General features: G+C 52.7%; 1 protein-coding gene across 1 annotated transcript in view; it reads left to right on the top strand.

Annotated features, from left to right (window-relative positions):
• RUNX1 (RUNX family transcription factor 1) overlaps window positions 1-19,336 on the top strand; it is a 76,621-nt gene extending 57,285 nt beyond the window's left edge. The window contains exons 5-6 of the mRNA XM_050334209.1: window positions 15,294-15,455; window positions 17,980-19,336. Of these exons, the coding sequence (XP_050190166.1) occupies window positions 15,294-15,455; window positions 17,980-18,473 (656 nt within the window). The 3' untranslated portion in view covers window positions 18,474-19,336. The remainder of the gene's footprint in view (window positions 1-15,293; window positions 15,456-17,979) is intronic.
• Window positions 19,337-20,704: the final 1,368 nt, after the last annotated feature.

The raw sequence follows: 20,704 nt of genomic DNA, 5'->3' as shown, positions 1-20,704 counted from the left end.
GGGGAGTCGGGCTCTGCTCCCAGGGAACAGGGACAAGAGGAGAGGGAACGGCCTCCAGCTGTGCCAGGGGAGGCTCAGGTTGGCCAGGAGGAGGAATTTGTTGCTGGCAAGGGTGGTCAGGCCTTGGCAGGGGCTGCCCAGGGAGGTTTGGAGTGCCCAGCCCTGGAGGTGTCCAAGGAATGATTGGATGTGGCACTCAGTGCTCTGGCCTGGGGACAAGGTGGGGATGGGGCACAGGGGGATCCATGGGCTGGGAGGGCTTTTCCAGCCTCTGGGATCCAGGGATTCCGTGACTTTTACTGCAACCTCCGCTCTTCGCTCCAAACATCATTTTGAGCAGGAAAGTGGGAAGGGGCAGAAGGAGAACAGGAGGTTTTGCTGCCCTGCCCGTGTCCAGTGAGTTTGGAAAGGTTCAGACTTAGACTAAAACACACCTTTTTGGCCAATCTTTTCTTGCCCTGCTAACCAGGCCAGCTGAGGATCTGCCCTTACACCTTGCTGGGGTGGTCTTGAGCACAGAAATAAATGATTAACAGAGTAATGAGCAAACACAAAGGCAGATGGGAAAGGATCCTTCTGTTGGTACTTGCACACCTTTGTTTAAGAATCCAGAGAAAGGCCCTGGGGTGATGAAATGCAGACGGGAGCACGATGTTATCTCCACTTAGGAACCTTCTCCCAGTCCAGCGGTGGCCACTCTCCAGCACTGCTGAGTTCAGACACACTGGGTAGAGAGCAGAAACGGGGCTTTCAGTCTTCAGTAAACAGCATTTTCGCCTCGGGGCCCAAATCCTTCAAACATTTGCCTGGGTAATTGTCTGGGTTTGCCTCCTGGTGCCTCATCATCAGCTTATCTGTAAGTTCAGACTAAATGAGGGCGTGAGGATGGGGGAAGAGCTGCTGGAGGACAGGGGAATAAACCCTTTCATATTTAATTCACTGGCAGGAGGGACTGATGTGAGTGCAGCTCAACGACCATTTTCGGATCACGGATCACGAGGGAAAAAATGAGTAATGCAGCATCTTGATTTAAACAGATTAAAGAGCTGCACAAATATATGAAGGGGGTTTTCTGTTTGGTTCCTCTGGCGGCCTCAAAATATCAACAATTGCAAAACAACAACAGCAAATATGCAATTTCTGGTCGAATTCAAGTGAGTTGTTTCCAAATGTTGCCGATTTTTTAAACTGTGGAAATGCAGGCGTGAGAAATATTTCAATTATGGCAATTTCTGAAGTGTTTCCCCCCCTCCCCTGGCCAAACCAACAGCCCATAATCTACAGTAACCTTGTTTTCTTTGCTATGGCATTGGATTTTTACATTACATGCATGAATGTTTGGTCTTGGTCTTATTTAAATAATTATTTGATATTTGCTTACGGATCAAGATTATGTTTAGCTTGGAGGTTAGTTTCTTAAATGGGGAAAAAGTTCCTTTTACTCATAAGGATGCCTTGTGACTCTCTGGGCCACAGCTGCTGAGAAGTGCTCAGCTCAGCACATTCAGGGCAGCTCAGTTTCTAAAAGCTGAGTTTCTACAAAGTTTTTGATGTTTCAGAGGTTCAGAACTGCTAACGGGGAACAAGCATTTGACACGATATTTCGGGGCAGCCGGGCTGGAAAACTCGGAAAGAGTTCGTGGCAAGCTGGACTTCTCAAGCCCCCTCAGAAGCCTTTTGTGCCCAGAGCTCGATTTTTAGGTTGTTTAATAGAGAAAGTGAAACAAAACTGCTATTTGTGTAAAAAACACCACCCGTTTCCCAGTGCAAAAAGGGAATCTTCCTCGGCCTGGCAACACAACAGCACTTTGTTGGTTAATACAGGGAATTATTTTATTCCTTCCACACCGGGACATTTTGCAACATTTGACATGTGTTGACACTTCTTTTCTATAGAGGATTACAGCTCTCCTTCAACGCTGTTATTCCTCACTCCACCCATCGTGGTCACACCTACCTGCACATAAACCAGAAAGGAGGGTCAGGACTCAGCACACAAAATTTGGGGCAGCAGGGCAGGTTTCCAAGTCTCTTTGAGCAGGGCAGGGATTGTCCCCTGTGCTGGCACTGCTGAGGGACCTCCAGGGCTGTGTCCAGTTCTGGAACCTCCTGGAAGAGACACTGAGGGGCTGGAGCGTGTGCAGGGAAGGGAAGGGAGCTGGGAAGGGGCTGGAGCAGCAGGAGGGGCTGAGGGAGCTGGGGGGGCTCAGCCTGGAGAAAAGGAGGCTCAGGGGGACCTTCTGGCTCTGCAATCCCTGCCAGGAGGGGGAGCCGGGGGTCGGGCTCTGCTCCCAGGGAACAGGGACAGGAGGAGAGGGAACGGCCTCCAGCTGTGCCAGGGGAGGCTCAGGTTGGCCAGGAGGAGGAATTTGTTGCTGGCAAGGGTGGTCAGGCCTTGGCAGGGGCTGCCCAGGCAGGTTTGGAGTGCCCAGCCCTGGAGGTGTCCAAGGCAGGCCTGGCCGTGGCACTCAGTGCTCTGGGCTGGGGGACAGGGTGGGGATGGGGCACAGGGGGATCCATGGGCTGGGAGGGCTTTTCCAACCTCAGGGATCCTGGATTCTGTCTGGTTGCCAAGAGAAGGTGCAGGGACATGTCCAGGAGTTGGGCCATCCCCGGGCTCCCCCTGCTCTCCTCCTGGCATCGCTGCCCTGGCAGGTAGTACAGGTGCATCCCCCTGTTCAGGGCAGCCCCTCCCTGACCACCCTGATCCAGAGTGTGTGTCCAGGGTGTATCCAGGCTGATCCCTGCCTGTTCCAAAACTTGCATCTGCTTCTTCAGGGCTCTCACTTCTGGCACCTTGCTTTGGAAGGACCACCAAAGGGGTTCTGTGTGGGTTGATTTGCTGAGCTGCTGCTTGGCATATTCAGTCACACCAGAGAGATGCACTTTGACCTTCAGAGCTCCTGCTGCCTGCACCTTCTGCCCTTCAGATTTAGAACCAGGAGGTTCTGACCAGGGGTAGCACCCAGGGAAGGGCTGGAGCTGTGCCAGGGCAGGCTCAGCTTGGAGCTCAGCACAAGGTTCTTCCCCCAGAGGGTGGTTGGCACTGCCCAGGCTCCCCAGGGCAGTGGGCACGGCCCCAAGGCTGCCAGAGCTCCAGGAGCGTTTGGGCAACGCTCTGAGGGACAGGGGGGATTTTGGGGTGTCCTGGGCAGGGCCAGGGCTGGGACTGGATGATCCTTGGGGTTCCCTCCCATCTCAGGATATCCCAGGATTCCATGAAATGAAGCAGCAGGAGGTCTCACTGTGGGCAGCAGAGCCAAGGTGCAGGTGGAGCTGGGCCCAGTGTGTGTGTTGAGCCTTTCCCACGACTGAGGTTCAAAGGGAGGTGAATCTTTACCTGCCTTTTAATCCCTGCTCCTCTGGCTGTGCTCCTGCAGCCCCTCTGGCTCAGAGGGAGCAGGAGAGGTGTCCTTCTGACACCCTGAGGGCCACAGAGCAGCAGGTCCTGCATTCCTGAGCCCCACAGCAGTGCCAAGGGATGTCAGACAGGAAGCAGAGCACTTCTTAAACGGCATTTTAAACGCATTTCTGGCCTGAACGCCCCTGACAAGCCACTGAGTCGGGGCTTTCAGCACATACTTCTGGGCTTGACTCACTTTCCATTTCAGAACCAGCCTGAGGGTTCAGGGGAGCAGATCATTTAACAGAGTGTTCAACAGGTCTGGGTCGGTTCAGTTGCCATAACGAGCAACAGTTTTCTCAGCTGCCTCCTTTTTTTAAAAACAAAACCCTCTGTGCACCGTTCTAAGTCAAACTGACTTTACAGATACATGTTCCCATGAAGAAGAAGACCTTACTTCCCCTTGTAAATCAAAGCTGCACTCTGGAGAGAGGTTTCATACCACTGGGCTCGGTATCGTTTTGCTCAAGGTGACCTCAGCTGTTCGAGTATGAAGGTTGCATTTGATATGTCGCTGACTTCCTCTAAGTCAATAAAATGAACCGGGGTGTCTTTAGATCATCAAGAGATCCGCTCATTACCAAAAGTTGTTTTAATCCTGATTCGTGATATGGAATTTAAAAGAATCCGAGCAGATTTCGTTTTGCCCTCCTCTGGATGAGGGTTTGGAGGGTGGCACCGTGTGCAGAGAGTGCCCCTGGATGAATTCTACTTTATTAGTTTATAGGCTTTCTTCTGAGCACTTGGGATGAGATCATGAAAGTGTAAATGGCTGTTATCTTCAAAGGCCCCTTTTATACTGACAAAACTCCACCTTACCCACTCGCACTAATAATCTGTTGCAATCCTAATTAGTTCACATCAAGGTCAGTGTTTTGTGGGGGATAAAATGGCTGTAAGCTCCAGAGAGCGAGTTTTTTCCTCCACGACTTTCATGTGGAAAAAGAGGGAGGGAGCAGTGAAAGTGTAATAGAAGAGACTGATGAGGACTTTCTGTTTATCTGCAAGGCTAAAGAACTTGGATGTGGAGTAATTAGTCCACATCATCAGGAGCAACCTGTCAGATACCTGAGGCCACGTTGTAGTCATCCCTTTATCACCCTGGCTCCCAGTGGATGGCAGAGACTTCCTCATTCAACTCTGCTTTTCTTCTTTTTTTTTGTAAGGCATTGGTTTTCCAGTGGGAATAACCCATCCAAGGAACTTTCAGCCTCAGACTCAAGTGTCTTGAAACGTAGGCACAAAGCAAGGAGATGTTGCACTGTGACACGAACTCAGGACTGCCCAGAGAAGCTGTGGCTGCTCCTGGATCCCTGGAAGTGTCCAAGGCCAGGTTGGACGGGGCTTGGAGCGACCTGGGCTGGTGGAAGGTGTCCCTGCCCATGGCAGGGGTGGGACTGGATGAGCTTTCAGGTCTGGGGCTGAGCACCAGGGGATGAGCAACCCCCTGCCAGGACCAGCAGGGTCAGGTCCAGCCCATGGGACTGCAGGTTTTGCCCTAGGAAGGTGCAGCTGATGCTGCACCTCTGTGCAGCTCTGGGCTCCACAATAGAAGGATACAAAGCTCTTAGAGAGCTTCCAAAAAGGGCCACGAGGATGGGGAAGGGCCTGGAAGGGCCATGAGGAGCAGCTGAGGGCACTGGGCTGATCCAGCCTGGAGGGGACTGAGGGGAGATTCATCAGGGGCTGCAGCTCCTCCCGAGGGGCAGCTCCCACCTCTGCTGGCTGGGAGCAGGGACAGCACCCAGGGAAGGGCTGGAGCTGTGCCAGGGCAGGCTCAGCTTGGAGCTCAGCACAAGGTTCTTCCCCCAGAGGGTGGTTGGCACTGCCCAGGCTCCCCAGGGCAGTGGGCACGGCCCCAAGGCTGCCAGAGCTCCAGGAGCGTTTGGGCAACGCTCTGAGGGACAGGGGGAGTGTTGGGGTGTCCTGGGCAGGGCCAGGGGTGTCACTGGATCATCCTGGGCGTCCCTTCCATCTCAGGATATTCCAGGATTCAATCCTATGTCTGCAAAGAGTGACTCAGTGTGACTTCCAGGTCCTGGCCCAGGAAACATCTCTGCAGTTCCTTCAGTCTTGCTTCACCCCATGAAAGGGAATCTTTTGAGGAGTAACCAGGCTGGGATCCATTTCACCTCACTTTAGGCATCTGTAGGCTGTGTGTGTCTCTGTCTGACACAGTCATCTGGTATCTCTGCAATCGAGGAGGGAAAACAGCTGTTCCTGGGCTGTGATTCACCCTCCTGGCTTGGCTGGGTTGTCTCCCTTAGGGTGAAACGACTTGCACCCCACAAGTGTCTGCTTCACCCTGCTGGCAATAAAGTCTGCAGTCTAGACAGGTAGCTCAGAGGGAGATACCTCCACTGTGGATCTCTCTGGGGTGGGATGAATCCTCCCCCGAGAGCTGGGACAGCAGGAGACAGCACTTTGTGGGCAATTAAGAGCCCAGCTGAGTGTCTGTGTTCGCAGGGCATGATTTCCCTGCCCAGGGCAGTCTGAAAGCAGCTGCAGGGTAACAAGATGGGCCAATTCACTGCTCCCCCATGAGCATCGTGCCCCACCTGGGCCCAGCACTTCAGGTAGGCTGCTTTCAGGGCGTGAGCAAACCAGCACAGAGGAGACACGTCTCCCCCAAGCTGTTTTTTCCAGGTGAACTTTCCCTGCTGGGGTGACACCAGGTAATCCTCACGTGCTCTGACTCAGCCCTGAGTGAACCCAAAGCCTCCTGCAGCTCTCCCAGCTGACATGGGGATGGCAGGAACACCCTTCCTCAGGGGGGCACACTGGGATCATCAAGGAGTTAATTAGATGGGAGGCATTTGCATACCTGGAGCGGGTCGGGGAAGGGGAGAGCGGGATGTGCGACCTGGAGCAGCAGGAGGCTGGGGAGGGGACAGGAGCGGAGGTGCAGGATTTGTCATGCAGTGTGTGTGTGGCAGCAGGTCAGGGGAAGCCCCCGCAGTCCTCAGGTGATTCCCCCTGCGGACTCAGGGGTATTTGACGTCTAGGTGTGGATTTTACTCCCCCAGTAGGTCCCCGTGGGTCATACACCCTCCCGGGGCAGCACAGCCTGCTCCCTGCCTCGCAGAGGGAATCCGCCGTGCTGGGCAGCAGGGAGAGGAGTGTCTGTGTGCCTACAGGTGTGCAGGCGCATGCACACACCTGTACCTGCTTGTCCCGACAGCCTCGTGTCGGCCCCGGGCTGGGCGCAGGGGACACGGGGTGACGGGTGCTGCCTGTCCCTGACGTCCCCCTGGTTTGCCGCCGTTCCCGTCTGTGTTTAGCACACACTCAGAGATAGGGCAGTGGCACCAGTCTGGCCTGTCTCCTGCAGGGCAGCCAAAGCACTGGAAGGTCAAGGCTGAGCTCTTCGCCTTCGTTCCGAGCGGGAGGGAAGGGGAGGGCGGCGGGTGGGATGGAGTCTCCCTCTCCAGCAGATACCTGCAGCAGCTCCCCGGGGTGACTCACACACCTCCACAGACAAAGAACAATGCGCCCTTAATTTGCAAGGCTCAGCCTCCCAGCCCGTGCTGTCGCTGGCACCCGGAGACTCCGCAGCTTGCCCACAGTGCCAGCGTGTTCTTCAAAGCCGCGGTGACGCCAGCCCGGGAGGAGGGCGCTTACTCAGGAGGACTCGTGGGTTATGTTTCATGTGAGCAGCTTCTGTACCAACCTGCTGGGGCAGCACACGCGGGGATTGTGAAATCCGAGCGCCGCCAGCTCGGGCTTTGGAGCTGCCAGCGCTTCCTGCTGCCGGCACCAGCTCGGCAAGGAGACCCGCCGGGCTTTTCAGGGCACCCCACAGCCCCTTGCCAGCATTAAAATGCTCTTTGTTTCCAGGCAGCGTTAGGCTTTGAGGGACACACGTTCTCCTCCTTCTATCCCCAAAATAGCCACAGCTGGAACAGCTGCCTTTGGTGCCGTCTCCAGGTATCTTGCTGTCACGGGAGCACTGACTTCCTTGGCATGGATGTGATGAGAGTGAAGGAATTCAAACGATCCACTGGGATGCACTTGTTTGGTTTTCTCCCTCCCCTGCCATCTCTTTTTGAAAAGAAGCTGGCAAAAAACCCTCCTATAAACACCACCACAGGTAGAACAAACAGCCTCGGCAACCTTTTTTTTTTTTTTTTTTTTGGAAGGTTTCTGCTTGAGGCTGATATTTTCCTTCTTTATTCTCAGGAGTGTGATGCCTTAGTGTGGAGAAACTCTCTCACTCTCCTATCCCACAGGTTTTTTTTAGAGGCTCAAACGCCTCTAGAAGTTCTCCAGCCTTTGCAACGCCCCACAAAACCACAGGAATATTGAAATGAAATGAAATGAAAGCCAACATTGAGGTAGGAGGTCACTGCCAGAGATCCCTCTCCCAGAGAATAGCTGGGGATTTGGGGGGCTCTTCCACCCCACTCCCCCCACCCTAAAACTTCCAGACACACAAGGGATCCGTTGTTCTGCACCAGAATAACCCCTGTCACCTGTCAGCAACCTAAAAGGGGCTTCCCGAGGCCACGGGGAGAGGAAGGAACGCTCATCCCCTACAAATTTCCCGTGGAAATTAGAAGGCTTTGAAAAAAACTCGCCCTGGGGGCAAATCAGAGCCCGCACCCACCTCGGGTGGCCCTCCCAGCTGCTGCTCTGGGAGGTGGCTCTGCGGGGTGACACCGGTTTGCAGAGCCTGGCACACGGAGGGAAACCACCCTGCAGGGCAAGAGGAGCCGCCGGTGGAATTTTACAGTTTGCTCTGTAATTTTCCAGCGCCGAGAGGTCCGAGAATGCCAGCCTTGTGTGGTGCTGCCACTGCCGGTGGCGAGCCTGTCCTTTGGAAAGTCCCCCTTATTTAAGCTCCTGACTAATTCCTTCAGCTGCTGGGGGGATGATGACACACCTTTCCGCGGTGCTGCATTAAGGCCGAGGATTTGCTGGGTCCCGAGGGAGGGAGATTGAGTCATTTTGGATGCCTTGCTCCTCGGGGAGAGTAGGTCAGACTCCCCTATCAGAGCTTCCCCAATCCCTCGTGCTTCCCATTCCTTCACCTGGAGCCGCTGGGGCTCGGGAGGCCAAGCGGGAAGAGAGGCAGAGACAGGCGCGTTGGCAAAGAGGGGAAGGAGGAAACACCAGACCGAAGTTTTAAGGCATCTTTATCCCCGAGCTCAGAAGCGCACGGAGCGTTCCTGTGCTCGCAGTGCATTTCCTCTGTTAGGCAAGACCCCTCCGGGAGCGAACAAGTCCGGTCAAGACCATTCCTGCCTTGCGCTCCGAGGAAGGGAAAGTCACACCGTAAAAAAAATAAAAAAACAAAACTGCTTCCCCTTGGAAAGATTAGCAAATCAGACCAGGGGGAGAGGTGGACAAATCCCAGACTCAGAAAAGCCTTTCAAAGCAATTAAGGATCCGACTCTCCCCTTGTCTGCCCGCGAGTTCGACACCGCTCAGCTAATCCCGGCTTTCATTCCGCCCGTGTCTCCTGCCAGCTGCTGCCTCTCAGGCGCTTGCCAGGACGGCGCAGGAATTGCAAAGCCCTGAGGCTTTCGGGGTCTGCCGGGTTACGACTGACAGAAATTTGTGCAACTCGGGAAAAAAAAAGCCTGGCAGCGGCAGCAGCGGTGTCGCAATGCTCGCCCTGCCGAGCATGGGGGGATGTTCATTGGCGTAAATAGTTGTTAATTGGCTGCTCGGCACTCGGGGCTGGCTCCTTCCTCGTCCCCGAGCCCCGCTTGGGAAAAATCCCTCGTTGAAGGTAGTTTGTCCAGGTAGTTATAGCTGGAAGCAGGCAGGTGTCGTTTTTGGGGCGGAGGGGTGAGTGAGGAGAGAGGATTTGCAGGCGGCCCGTGTGGCAGTGCAGGAATGAGGGAAGGTGGGCAGGATGGCTGATCCAGGGTGTACCTGCTCCAGTGGGAATGGAGCAGCCAGACTGATCCAAGGTGTACCTGCTGCAGTGGGAATGGGGCAGGCTGGCTGATCCGAGGTGTACCTGCTGCAGTGGGAATGGGGCAGGCTGGCTGATCCAAGGTGTACCTGCTGCAGTGGGAATGGAGCAGCCAGACTGATCCAAGGTGTACCTGCTCCAGTGGGAATGGAGCAGCCAGACCGATCCAAGGTGTACCTGCTCCTCCCGCTTCACTGCCGGCTCCGCCGCCATCCCGCGCCACGGCCACTGACTCACATCCTGCTGCTCCTTCCCGAGGCTTCCAGGAACATGCTGTATCATACTGGGATTTGGCCACGCAGCCTCTTGGCTGGGAGCAGGCGGCAGTGTCTGACCCGCAGTGACACAGGGAGAACCGGCTCCCTCTGTGCTCCACGGGCATCCCACACATCGCTTTCCCTGGCAGCTCTCAGGGACTGCGGGACCCGCGCTCTGCTTTCAGTCCTGCGCTTTTAATGCAGCGTTTTCTGAGCAGCGTTACGGAAATCTTGTGGGGTTTTTCTTTCAGCCGGCGTGGTGAGGATTGTTCTGTCTGTTGTACGGAAACTGGGAGGTGATTTTTGCTCGGTGACCTCAAGCAACGGGCTGAGCTGGTGCTGTGAATCACCCACCGAAACTTGCTGAATTACAGCTTCCGAGTGCCTGACAGCACGACAGCGATTTCTTTTGGAGGGGGCAGGGCTTTTTAACCCAGAGAGGTTGTGGACTCCCCATCCCTGCAAGTGTCCAAGACCAGATTGGAAGGGGCTCGGAGCAACCTGAGCTAGGGGAAGCTGTTCCTGCCCACGGCAGGGGGTGGAATGAGATGATTTTTAAGTTCCTTTCCAACCCAGACCGTTCTGGCATTCTAGGATTTTAAGAACTCCCATCACACTCAGAGCACAAGATGATGGGTCAAGACCTTGGTCAAAACCACAGCACCAGCTCCTGAGCTCTCACAGAACGTCCTTTTGTCTGTAAAACTGATCCTGAGCACTGGCACATAATGAAGTCCTGGAATGCTATTCCTATGTGTTTTTTCCTTTTTTTGGAGGAGGAGGCACATACTTTAAAGCATGAAACAACACACCTGTCCTGCTCACAGAATCCCAGAATGGGTTGGGTTGGAAAGGACCTTAAAGATCATCCATCTCCTCCCCCGCCACGGGCAGGGATGCCATTCACTAGATCAGGTTGCTCTTCTTTCTGTCCTCGGCTGTCAATAACAACTCTGGGAGCCAAAATGTGCCCTGTGTCCCACTGACACAGCTCCTGTGCCTGGCAGGTGTTTGTTTGCCCTCCTTAAGTGTGCTGGTCCTGCTGAGCAAGGGTGTCTTCAGGCCTGGGCGGATCCACCGGGCTGTGTAGGAGGGCTACGGGGCTGGGGAAGGGCCTGGAGGGGCCATGAGGAGCAGCTGAGGGCACTGGGCTGGTGCAGCTGGAGCAGAGGAGGGCAGAGCTCAGCGGGGGCTGCAGCTCCTCCCGAGGGGCAGCTCCCACCTCTGCTGGCTGGGACAGGGACAGCACCCAGGGAAGGGCTGGAGCTGTGCCAGGGCAGGCTCAGCTTGGAGCTCAGCACAAGGTTCTTCCCCCAGAGGGTGGTTGGCACTGCCCAGGCTCCCCAGGGCAGTGGGCACGGCCCCAAGGCTGCCAGAGCTCCAGGAGCGTTTGGGCAACGCTCTGAGGGACAGGGGGGAGTGTTGGGGTGTCCTGGGCAGGGCCAGGGGTGGCACTGGATGATCCTGGGGGGTCCCTTCCATCTCAGGATATCACCAGGATTCCATGATCCCTCCTGGGCATCCCTGCTCTTGGTTACCCACAGCTGCCTCCTCCGACGCACTGTTGACTCAGAGCTGTTCTCATAGCGCCGTGGTTGCTCCGGGATCGCTCATTTTCAGGGCGATTTCGGGGTTTTGGGGGGTCCCGAGGCCGGGGGAGGTTCGGGGGATGGGGGACGCGGCGCCGTCGCTTTGCCGGAGCGGCATCGCCACCCCGCGGCAGCGCCGCGCAACTGCAGCCGGGACCGCCCCCGGCCATCCCTGCGGGAATCACCGCTGGAAAAACAGCTGGAAAACGGCGACACACAGGGGGCACCCGGGACCGCCACCGCGAGTCGTCCCAGTGGGAATCACCGCTGGAAAACAGCCAAACACGGGGGGCACACCGGGACCGCCACCCCCCGGGGACCATCCCTGCGGGAATCGCCTCTGGATAAACAGCTGGAGAAGAACCAAACACAGGGGGCACCCGGGATCGCCACGGCGGGTCATCCGTGCGGAAAAACAGCTGGAAAACAGTCAAACACAGGGGCAACCCAGCAAGGCTCCTGTTATTTTCCCTGACCGGTCTCCCCTCCCCCCAAAACGCGTTTCGTTAAACCATTAATTACGCAACGTTCGTGCGCCTTAATTAGAGCCGCTCAGCGCGAGGAGAACGCGAGTTTTTTCGGGGCGATAAAACATGACGGGGCACGAGAAGGAGGTTCAGCCCTTTGTGCTTAATGGGTTGTTGAGGAGGGAGGCGAGAGAGGCCGGGAGAGCCCGCGACTGCACGGAGAGGTGTGAATTATTGCACCATAACTCTCGCCCCGGAGGGGCCTGGAGCGATTAATGACTGTTTTCATGGGGTTTTAAAAGACGTTTTCTCACACCGTAAAAAAAAGCAGAGACGGGAAGCAGCCGCTAATGGGAGAAGCGCCGGGAGCATCGGGCACCAAGCGGAGCAGCTCCCTCGGTTTCGCGCCGGTTTGATCCTCTCGTCGGTGATTTTGGGGGGATCCTGTTTGGCTTTAGAACGGTGTGGACCCAAAGCCCTGTTCCTTCCCTTTGTTGAAGTAGCTCTCCCGGCAAATCAGGGACATTCCGAGCTGGGAAGCAGCTCCCGTTTATTTGCACCTCGTTTCCACCAAACGATCCTCCAGCCACGTGGAAGGACACGCGCGTTTTCCCAGGCCAAGCCCCCGGCTCCTGAGCTTTGCTCCTCCCTACCGGGAAAGCAGGAAAGAGCTCGTTGATTTTTTTTTTTTGTGCAGCCTCCTCCTGTGTCCAATTCAAACCCATTCCCGTTTAATTTTGGGTATCCTGAAAGCTGAAGGAAAGCAGATATCCCAGGAATAAAACACTGCTTGAGGCTCCCCCTGCCCCCCAAGTCCAGATCTGAGCTGAGTGTGCCTCATGATACTGAAATCACTCCATAAAAATGCTATTCCAGGGATACTTTTTCCCTCCACTTATTATTAAAAAACTGCGAGGGTGATGCCTGGGGTTGGTCAGCACAACCTGCTCCCATGTGTGCATACAATAGAATGCACTGTATTAACATCCCTGCATGGATTGCAACTCGTTAACCAGCCTGATGCCAAGAGGTGAATCCTTGAGAGCAGACACAGGGATGGGGAATACACAGGTACCGAGATGGAAAATTGATTGGTACTTTGAACCTTCACTTAAGAAAGACTTAATGGGATGAGGAGATTAATAAAGGGGGTCTCTGTGGCGGGCTGTCACTGCTTCAAGTAGCCCAGAGGTCAATAATCACAGCAAATGGAGGAGGCTGGTTGGGTATCTCAGTTAGAGGCTCTTCCTGGATGTTCCTGGGCATGTTCAGGGTCTGTTACCTGGTTTTTACACCAGGCTCTGCTCCGGGGGGCCCAGCAATGGCACAAGAGGAAGGGGCAGGAACTGATGCCCAGCGAGTTCCACCTGCACAGGAGGAAGAACTTCTTGGCTGGGCAGTGACCCAGCCCTGAGCAGATTGTCCAGAGGGGGTGGAATCTCCTCCCTGGGGATATCCCAGCCCCATCCTGAGCCCTGTGCTCTGGGCTGGCCCTGCTGGAGCAGATGACCCTCTGTGGGCCCTTCCAACCTCACTCATCCTGGGATTCTGTGATGCTAAAAGAAAGAAACCAGATTTCAGTGGAGTCTTTTCAGTGTCTGGTAAATGTGTGACAAGGTCTTGCTTCCTCTGTGGCAGTTACTGTGTCTTTTTCTGCACCTTCTTACAGTTGTTTGTGCATTTATTGCCCTTGGAGCTGGTTTATGGACCAGGATCCCATGAGGGCTGGGCAAGGCACAGGACAAATCCACGTCTCTTGTGCTGTCACACCATTACAAGGCTCACTCTGTGGATGCTTTGTGGTATTTACCCTAATGCCACCTCTGGAGAGTGAATTCCCTCTTCTCTCTGCCTGTGATCTTTAATAAACCCTGACCATACATTAACAATCAGGTGATGCTGCAGCTCAGAACATCCCAGGCTTTGTGCTGGGCCTTTTTGTTCCTACTGGAGTCCATTCCATGCAGTTGGATGTTGCTTTTAAACCAGCACGAGCCAACTGATTTTATTTTTAAGGAAGCCTGTCTGAAAAAGAAATAATTAAATATAAATAATTTCTGAATTTGAATATGCTACTCAGCAAAAAAAAAAAATATCTTGACTGGGGTTCAATCTGCAACTTCCCTGGTTATTTTTTAAAACCTTGGAGTTTTGCATAAATCTTCCCCTTGTAAACAGACAAAGCAAACAAAATGTAAAACTCCTCTCCATCAAGAACAACAAAATAATTTTTTCCAGATGGGCTCTCTGATGGGAGATCAAAGTCCTCATCTCAGACTTGGGAAGTTTCCCTTCCACGCTGATATCAGTTTTATCTGAGCACAGTTTCATCCAACGTTTGCTTTTTTCAAGAAAGGCAATTATCTGGATGGAGCTGCAGCTCTTAAAGCTGAAGAAAACAGAAAAGAATTTACTAAAAATAGGTTAAAAAAAAAAATCTGGGTAGGTAAAGGAGGGGGAGGGAGGAATCTCTCTGATTCCTTTGATTTATACAAAAATTAAACATTTCCATGCACTGAAAACCACCAGGAATTGCAAAGAGGAAATAAGCAGGAAAGAGTTGGGTTTGCATCGATGCAACTGGTTTGGGCAAAGTCCCTGTGGTGAATCTCTGAGTTCAAACCTCAACCAAGCTACAAAATAAAGGATTGGTGGTTTTTCACATCAGGAATTGCAGTGATAGGATAAGAGGGAATGGCTTCAGATTGATGGAGAACAGGGTTAGATGGGATATTGGGAAGGAATTGCTGGCTGGGAGGGTGGGCAGGCCCTGGCACAGGATGGGCAGAGAAGCTGTGGCTGCCCCTGGATCCCTGGAAGTGTCCAAGGCCAGGCTGGACGGGGCTTGGAGCAACCTGTGCTGGTGGAAGGTGTCCCAGCCCATGGCAGGGGGTGAAAATAGATGATCTTTAATGTCCCATCCCACCCAAACCATTCCATGATTCCACGATTTTCAGCTCAGCAGTGCCACAGATTTTGTGTAAGGCTTTGTGTGTCTAAAATGTGTGTTCCTGCATCTGTACCCACCACTCTGAATTTATTTCTGTACTTCAGGGTGTGCAAAGCAGATGTGCAAAATACCTGTTCCTTTCCTAAAGCCCAGGATTTTCCACAGGCTGAGGAATTCCTATCCCTCACTCCTGTTCACCCACTCGATCTGCCTTCTTGCAGGACACCGGCGTTGCTCCCCACCTCTTTCTCTCACACACAGACAGAATTTCATCAAGTTTTTCTCTCTCTATTTACACCCTGGCAGAGGAACACCCCCAGTTCAGCAGTTCTGTCTCCTTGCTGCGCTGCAGGACACCTTTTTTTGGCTGAAAGGGCTGCGAGCCCGCAGCCCCAAATCCTCACGAGGAGCAGCTTTTCCCCTTGGAAATCCTAACCTGTTTTCCCCCTGAGCTGTTTCCTTTCCCGCCATTAACGTGAAACAGCGAACAAAACAAAACAAAAATAGAAAGAAAAAAAAAATTCCAATGATCAAAATTCAGAGATAATATTTTAGAAAGCCCTTCACTCTCAGGTCTCCTGGCAGAGGGTGGGGGTGACCTCACCGTGTCGCGATCACCGGGGGCGTTCTCTGGGCTCTGAGAGCTTTGCTTGCCAACTTTTGCCGTTCCCAACAACGGCCTATAGGTCTGTTTTTGGTTGCAGACACGAGGCAGGTGCAGCCGTCCCCGCCGTGGTCCTACGACCAGTCCTACCAGTACCTGGGCTCCATCGCCGCGCCCTCGGTGCACCCGGCCACGCCGATCTCCCCGGGCAGGGCGGGCGGCATGTCCTCGCTCACCGCCGAGCTCTCCAGCCGCCTCTCCAGTGAGTACCCCCGGCCCCGCTTCCCCCACGCCACGGGGAGGGTCCCCACAGCCCCCCCAGGGAGGGGGCTCTGCCAGTGCTGTCCCCGGTGACACCACAGCCCGCCCGAGGTGCCCGCGGGGGGCTCCTGGCAGCGAAACCACCCCAGGGTCTGAGGGGGGGTGTGAAAAGGGTAAAGAAAGGGAGAATTTTAGTAAATGAGTCACCTTTGGGGTAAATGAATTGCGTTTTGATGAATTAATCACCCCCTCAATCAGTCAACTGCAGAATTATTGGGGTTGGAAAAGCCCTCCCAGCCCATGGATCCCCCTGTGCCCCATCCCCACCTTGTCCCCCAGCCCAGAGCACTGAGTGCCACGGCCAGGCCTGCCTTGGACACCTCCAGGGCTGGGCACTCCAAACCTCCCTGGGCAGCCCCTGGACCACCCTTTCCAGCAACAAATTCCTCCTCATGGCCAACCTGAATCACAGACTGGCTTGGCTCTTTGACCTTAAAGATCATCCAGTTCCAACCCCCTGCCACGGGCAGGGACACCTTCCACTAGCCCAGGTTGCTCCTGGGTTTGGGGCTCAACATATCACTGTCAAAAAGGAAGAGAAAAGAGGAGAAAGCAGCACTTTGAAGATGGATGGAGCTATAAAAAAAAAAAAAAGGTTTGGATTGCTGAAGAACTCTCCTTTCTGCCAAGAAATGAATGCCACAGATATTCCAGTTCTGTTTCCCTCCCTCCTTTTAAATTTAGGCCGGAGCACAGCAGGTTATGGGTGGACACACTGACTGCAGGATGGGGGGGTTGACATTTTAAGTGTTGCATGTTGGATTGTCAGGTTACATCTCCATCAAATTGTGCTGCAGAGCTTTACAAGCCGGCAGAGAAAACCTGGAAGGGAAAGCCATCCCCTGGTTCCAGCATCCCAACTGCCCATGTGCTGCCTCAAACCCTCACATATTGACCCAATCTGTGCGTGTGCAACAGCAGGAGTTTTCTTAGAACCAGTGAGAGCCATAAAATTCCAATTTGCATACAGCTTTTGCAGAAATCCCTCCTTTGGCTGCACATCTTGCTCTGGTTTGAATTCTCAGGGCTTCTTCTGAGATCAGAGAGAGCCACTTGAACGTGCTCCAGCCTGTTTTGTTGTTGTATGGAGCCTGCTTTGAAAGACTCATGGGGAGGATGCACACCAAAAGTAAATTGTTTGTTGGGTCTGGGTGTTAATTGCATCCTAGAAACAGCTGAAAATACAGCAGGGCCATCCCAGAGCTCATGGCACAGGAGGCCCCCTACAAAGCTCATCTTTACACATCCTTTGGGTGTTTCTCACAGCGCTTCCAAAATGCTGCTTCTGCATTAAATGCCCTCCAGTGTTCCTAGAAAAGTCTGCCACAAGATTTTCCCTGTTCTTGACTGTCACACGCACCTGGTATCTGTCTAAGCAGCTTCTCCTTGTCAGAACAAAGAGCAAATTGGAGGAGTTTTTTGGGCCCTCCCATCCCAAAGACCTCCAAAGAGAAAGACCCAACCTGGGATGTATTTGAAATATCTTGGCATTCAGTCTCATTATTCTGCTTTTTGCCAGGGCAGAACAAACCCTCATCTGCAAAGTGGTGTGTCCAGGTAGGAAGTTTGATTTCTTTCTCAGGAATGAGGTGTGGAAGAGTCATTTAAAGCCTGGCAGGTCTCCAGATGCCACCTTTAGCCTTGGCTGCTCCGAAGCTCCTGCTGTTCCAACGCCATGTGCCGGCGTCCAGGGAAAGGAAATGTTTTCCCATTAATCTTTCGTTAAAAAACGGAGGGCAAACTCAAAAAGGAAGCAGAAGAGCTTTCCTAAGGAATTTACAGAAACTCATCAGCGGGTTGACGTGTCGCTGATGAGCTTTCAGAGCTCGGAGTGGTGAGAGCCAAGAGCTTGGTTTTCCCTCTGCTTCTCCTCACGAGCGTTGCCTTCAGCACATGGCTCCTCCTCTGCACGCTCCACGCCTTGTCTGACAGAAGAACTCGTCTTCTGGAAAGATTTTCTCACAATTATTGTTATTATTATTGTTATTGCTGTTATTTTAATCGTGCAGAGCTGCCAGCTCTAGGGACTGACACCTTCCATTGAGCTGAGTCACGATGGAGATCCTTCCCAAAGGGGTCATTATCTGCTCTGCTTGTTTAATCTGTGCACACCAGGGGGAAACTTGAAGGGACTGGACGTGATTCCAAGCGTGTCAGACAAAGTGGAGCAGGATTTGACTGTCCTGTGAATGAGAGGACATAGTCTCATGATGTGACAGGGGAGGTTCAGGTTGGCCAGGAGGAGGAATTTGTTGCTGGCAAGGGTGGTCAGGCCTTGGCAGGGGCTGCCCAGGGAGGTTTGGAGGTGTCCAAAGAAGGCCTGGCCGTGCTCTGGGATGGGGAACAGGGTGGGGATGGGGCACGGGGTGGATTAGACGATCCTGCCGGGCTTTTCCAACCTCAGGGATCCCGGGATTCTGGGACCCTTTACCAACTCACCTGTCTGGCTCTCCCTCCCCGCCCAGGTGCTTCGGACCTGACCGCCTTCAGCGACCCCCGGGTGGGCATCGACCGCTCCTTCCCGGCGCTGCCGTCCATCTCGGACCCACGGATGCACTACCCGGGGGCCTTCACCTACACGCCCACCCCGGTCAGCTCGGGCATCGGCATCGGCATGTCGGCCATGTCCACGGCCACCAGATACCACACGTACCTCCCGCCGCCCTACCCCGGCTCCTCGCAGGCGCAGGGCGGCCCCTTCCAGGCCGGCTCCCCCTCCTACCACCTGTACTACGGCACCTCCGCCGGCTCTTACCAGTTCTCCATGATCTCCGGCGGCGAGCGCTCCCCGCCGCGCATCCACCCGCCCTGCACCAACGCCTCCACGGGCTCCACGCTGCTCAACCCCAACCTGCCCAACCAGAGCGACGTGGTGGAGGCCGAGGGCAGCCACAGCAACTCCCCCACCAACATGGCCAGCACGGCGCGGCTGGAGGAGGCCGTCTGGAGGCCCTACTGATGGCGAGGAGCTCCCCCATCCCCGGGCAGGACTGCCGCGCATCCCCAGTGCCGCCCGCCAGCAGTTTGAGGAGCAAAACCCTCCAGGAGCTGTGGCACAGCCCAGCCAGGCCCTGGAGGAGCACCAGAACATCCTCCCCTCACGGAGGGCTGAGATTCTGGGAAGGAGGACGCCCGAGCTGGTGGTCCAGAGGTAGCGAGGGCGGGTTAGGAAGGTTTGTCTCCAGGCCTTGTGGCTTCCTTGGGCTTATGAAGGTCTCCAGAGCCTCTTAAAAAAAGAGAGAGTTTTTCGGTTCACTTCTATTTTTAAGACTTAAAAAAAACCTTAAAAGGAAAAAAAAACAAAAAACCAATAAAACAAAACAAAACAAAAAAATAACACCCAACCAAAAAAAAAAAAAAAAAAAACCAAAAACAAACCCATAGTTGAGTTTACTGCATCTTATGGACGTTTTAGCTGTAAGGAAGTATAGGAAGATTCCCAGAGGGAAACTGTGAACGCTCCTGTTTTAGCAATGCTGTGAATGAGAGGTTTTTATATGTTGGATTCATTCTCTCTTTGCTTTGTTTTGTTGGTTTTTTTTTTTTTAAACCACGTTGTATATTCCGAAGAATACGGAATTTTTTTATGGCTGGGGTTTTGCTTTTTTGGGGTTTTGTTTTGGTTTTGTTTGAGGTTTGTTTTCTTTTTGGTTTTGTTTTTTTGGTTTTTTTTTTTTTTTAGGATGCAGCTCATCCTGCTTTGCATCTAATTTCTCTTGGCACCTTATAAATTGCAAAAAACAAAAGATTTTGCTCTTTTTTTTTTGTTTTGTTTTGTTTTAACCACGCTCACTTCTTTCTTGCTTTGTCAGCTGAAAGAATCAGCCCCTTTTTCAATGAGTTAATTTAACTTTTTATCTCTTGGATTTCTTTTTTTTTTTGGTTTTTTTTGTTTTTTTTTTTAACACAATGGCTACAGCCTTGGGTCATTTTCAACTACTGTACTTCTTTGATGAGTTCATTGATATTTATGCTTGATATTTAGACTTTTCTTATTTGTTGATACTATTATTATTTAAATATGCCTATATTAAAAAAAAATATCAGCAATTGCCTTTTTTTGGTAGCAGCCAAAGTCAAATTTATCACGATGAAAAAGGCTGGATAACGATGGGTAAAAGTGACCTCTTAATTACCTAGAAATGTTGTTTACAATTATCTCACTCTCACCTTCCTCAGCTCGCTGGGCTCAGGTTCCCAAAGGCACTGAGGTGCCCAATTCCCGCTGGCAGGCACCAAAATCCCTGGGAATGTCAGTGGAGTCATCTCTCCTTATCGCTCCCACGCTTTTCCTTCGTCGCCAGCGGTGACCCTCAGGATCAGGATGTAGATATTCCATAAGGCAGATTTAATATTCCCTAATTAAATACCCGCCCATACGGCCCCAGTCTGCTCTCGGGCTTGCCTGGCCTTCCTGACAGTGCCAGTGGTGGCCTCCTGGCCCTTCAGAAGTGAAGCCAACATGGAAATTTGAGGGTGGGGAGGCCCTGGCACAGGTTGCCCAGAGAATTTGTGGCTGCCCCATCTTTGGGAGCGTCCAAGGCCGAGCTGGATGGAGCTCTGAGCAGCCTGTGCGTCCCAAACGAGCTGATTATTATTTAACGTACCTCTTAAGCGAGTGAAACAATTGCAGGTCAACTCAGAGAGTATTTGAAAGCAGGACTTTGCAGATCAGTGTTTGATGTTGTAAAAAAATAAAAAAAATAGTAATAATAATAATAAAAAAAAAGTTAAAAGGATTCAAATTAAAAAGATCCTTGGCTGCAGGCAGCAAAACAGCTGGATTTATTTAAAACCATTTGTTTTTCAAGTTTTCTCTTTTTTTCTTTTTTTTTCTTTTTTATATATGTATATGATTTTGCTTCTTTGTTTGAATCAGATGCAGTAGCACTTTGGTGTTGAAAAGTTACAAATCGAAGACTTTACCTTGTCAATAAGGTCATTTTTCTCTTTTTTTGTGCAGAAAAGAGGGAGTGTTTCAAGAGGTCCCAGCAAATGTCCAAATTGTTTCTGATCAAATACACCCATGGCCTTGGGATATTCTTTATACTTTCCCAGAGTTTGCTCTGAACCAAAAAAAAAAAAAGTCAGGAAACATCAAAATTATATCAGAACACTGCTCCAGTACAGCAGCTCTTGGTGGAGAATCCATCTCACATGTTCTCTGTGGCTGTGCAATTAAAATCTTCA

Source organism: Myiozetetes cayanensis, unplaced genomic scaffold (assembly GCF_022539395.1).
Source record: "Myiozetetes cayanensis isolate MyiCay16 unplaced genomic scaffold, myiCay2020 scf50, whole genome shotgun sequence".
NCBI lineage: Eukaryota > Metazoa > Chordata > Aves > Passeriformes > Tyrannidae > Myiozetetes > Myiozetetes cayanensis.
This window is presented reverse-complemented; position numbering and strand designations above follow the sequence as displayed.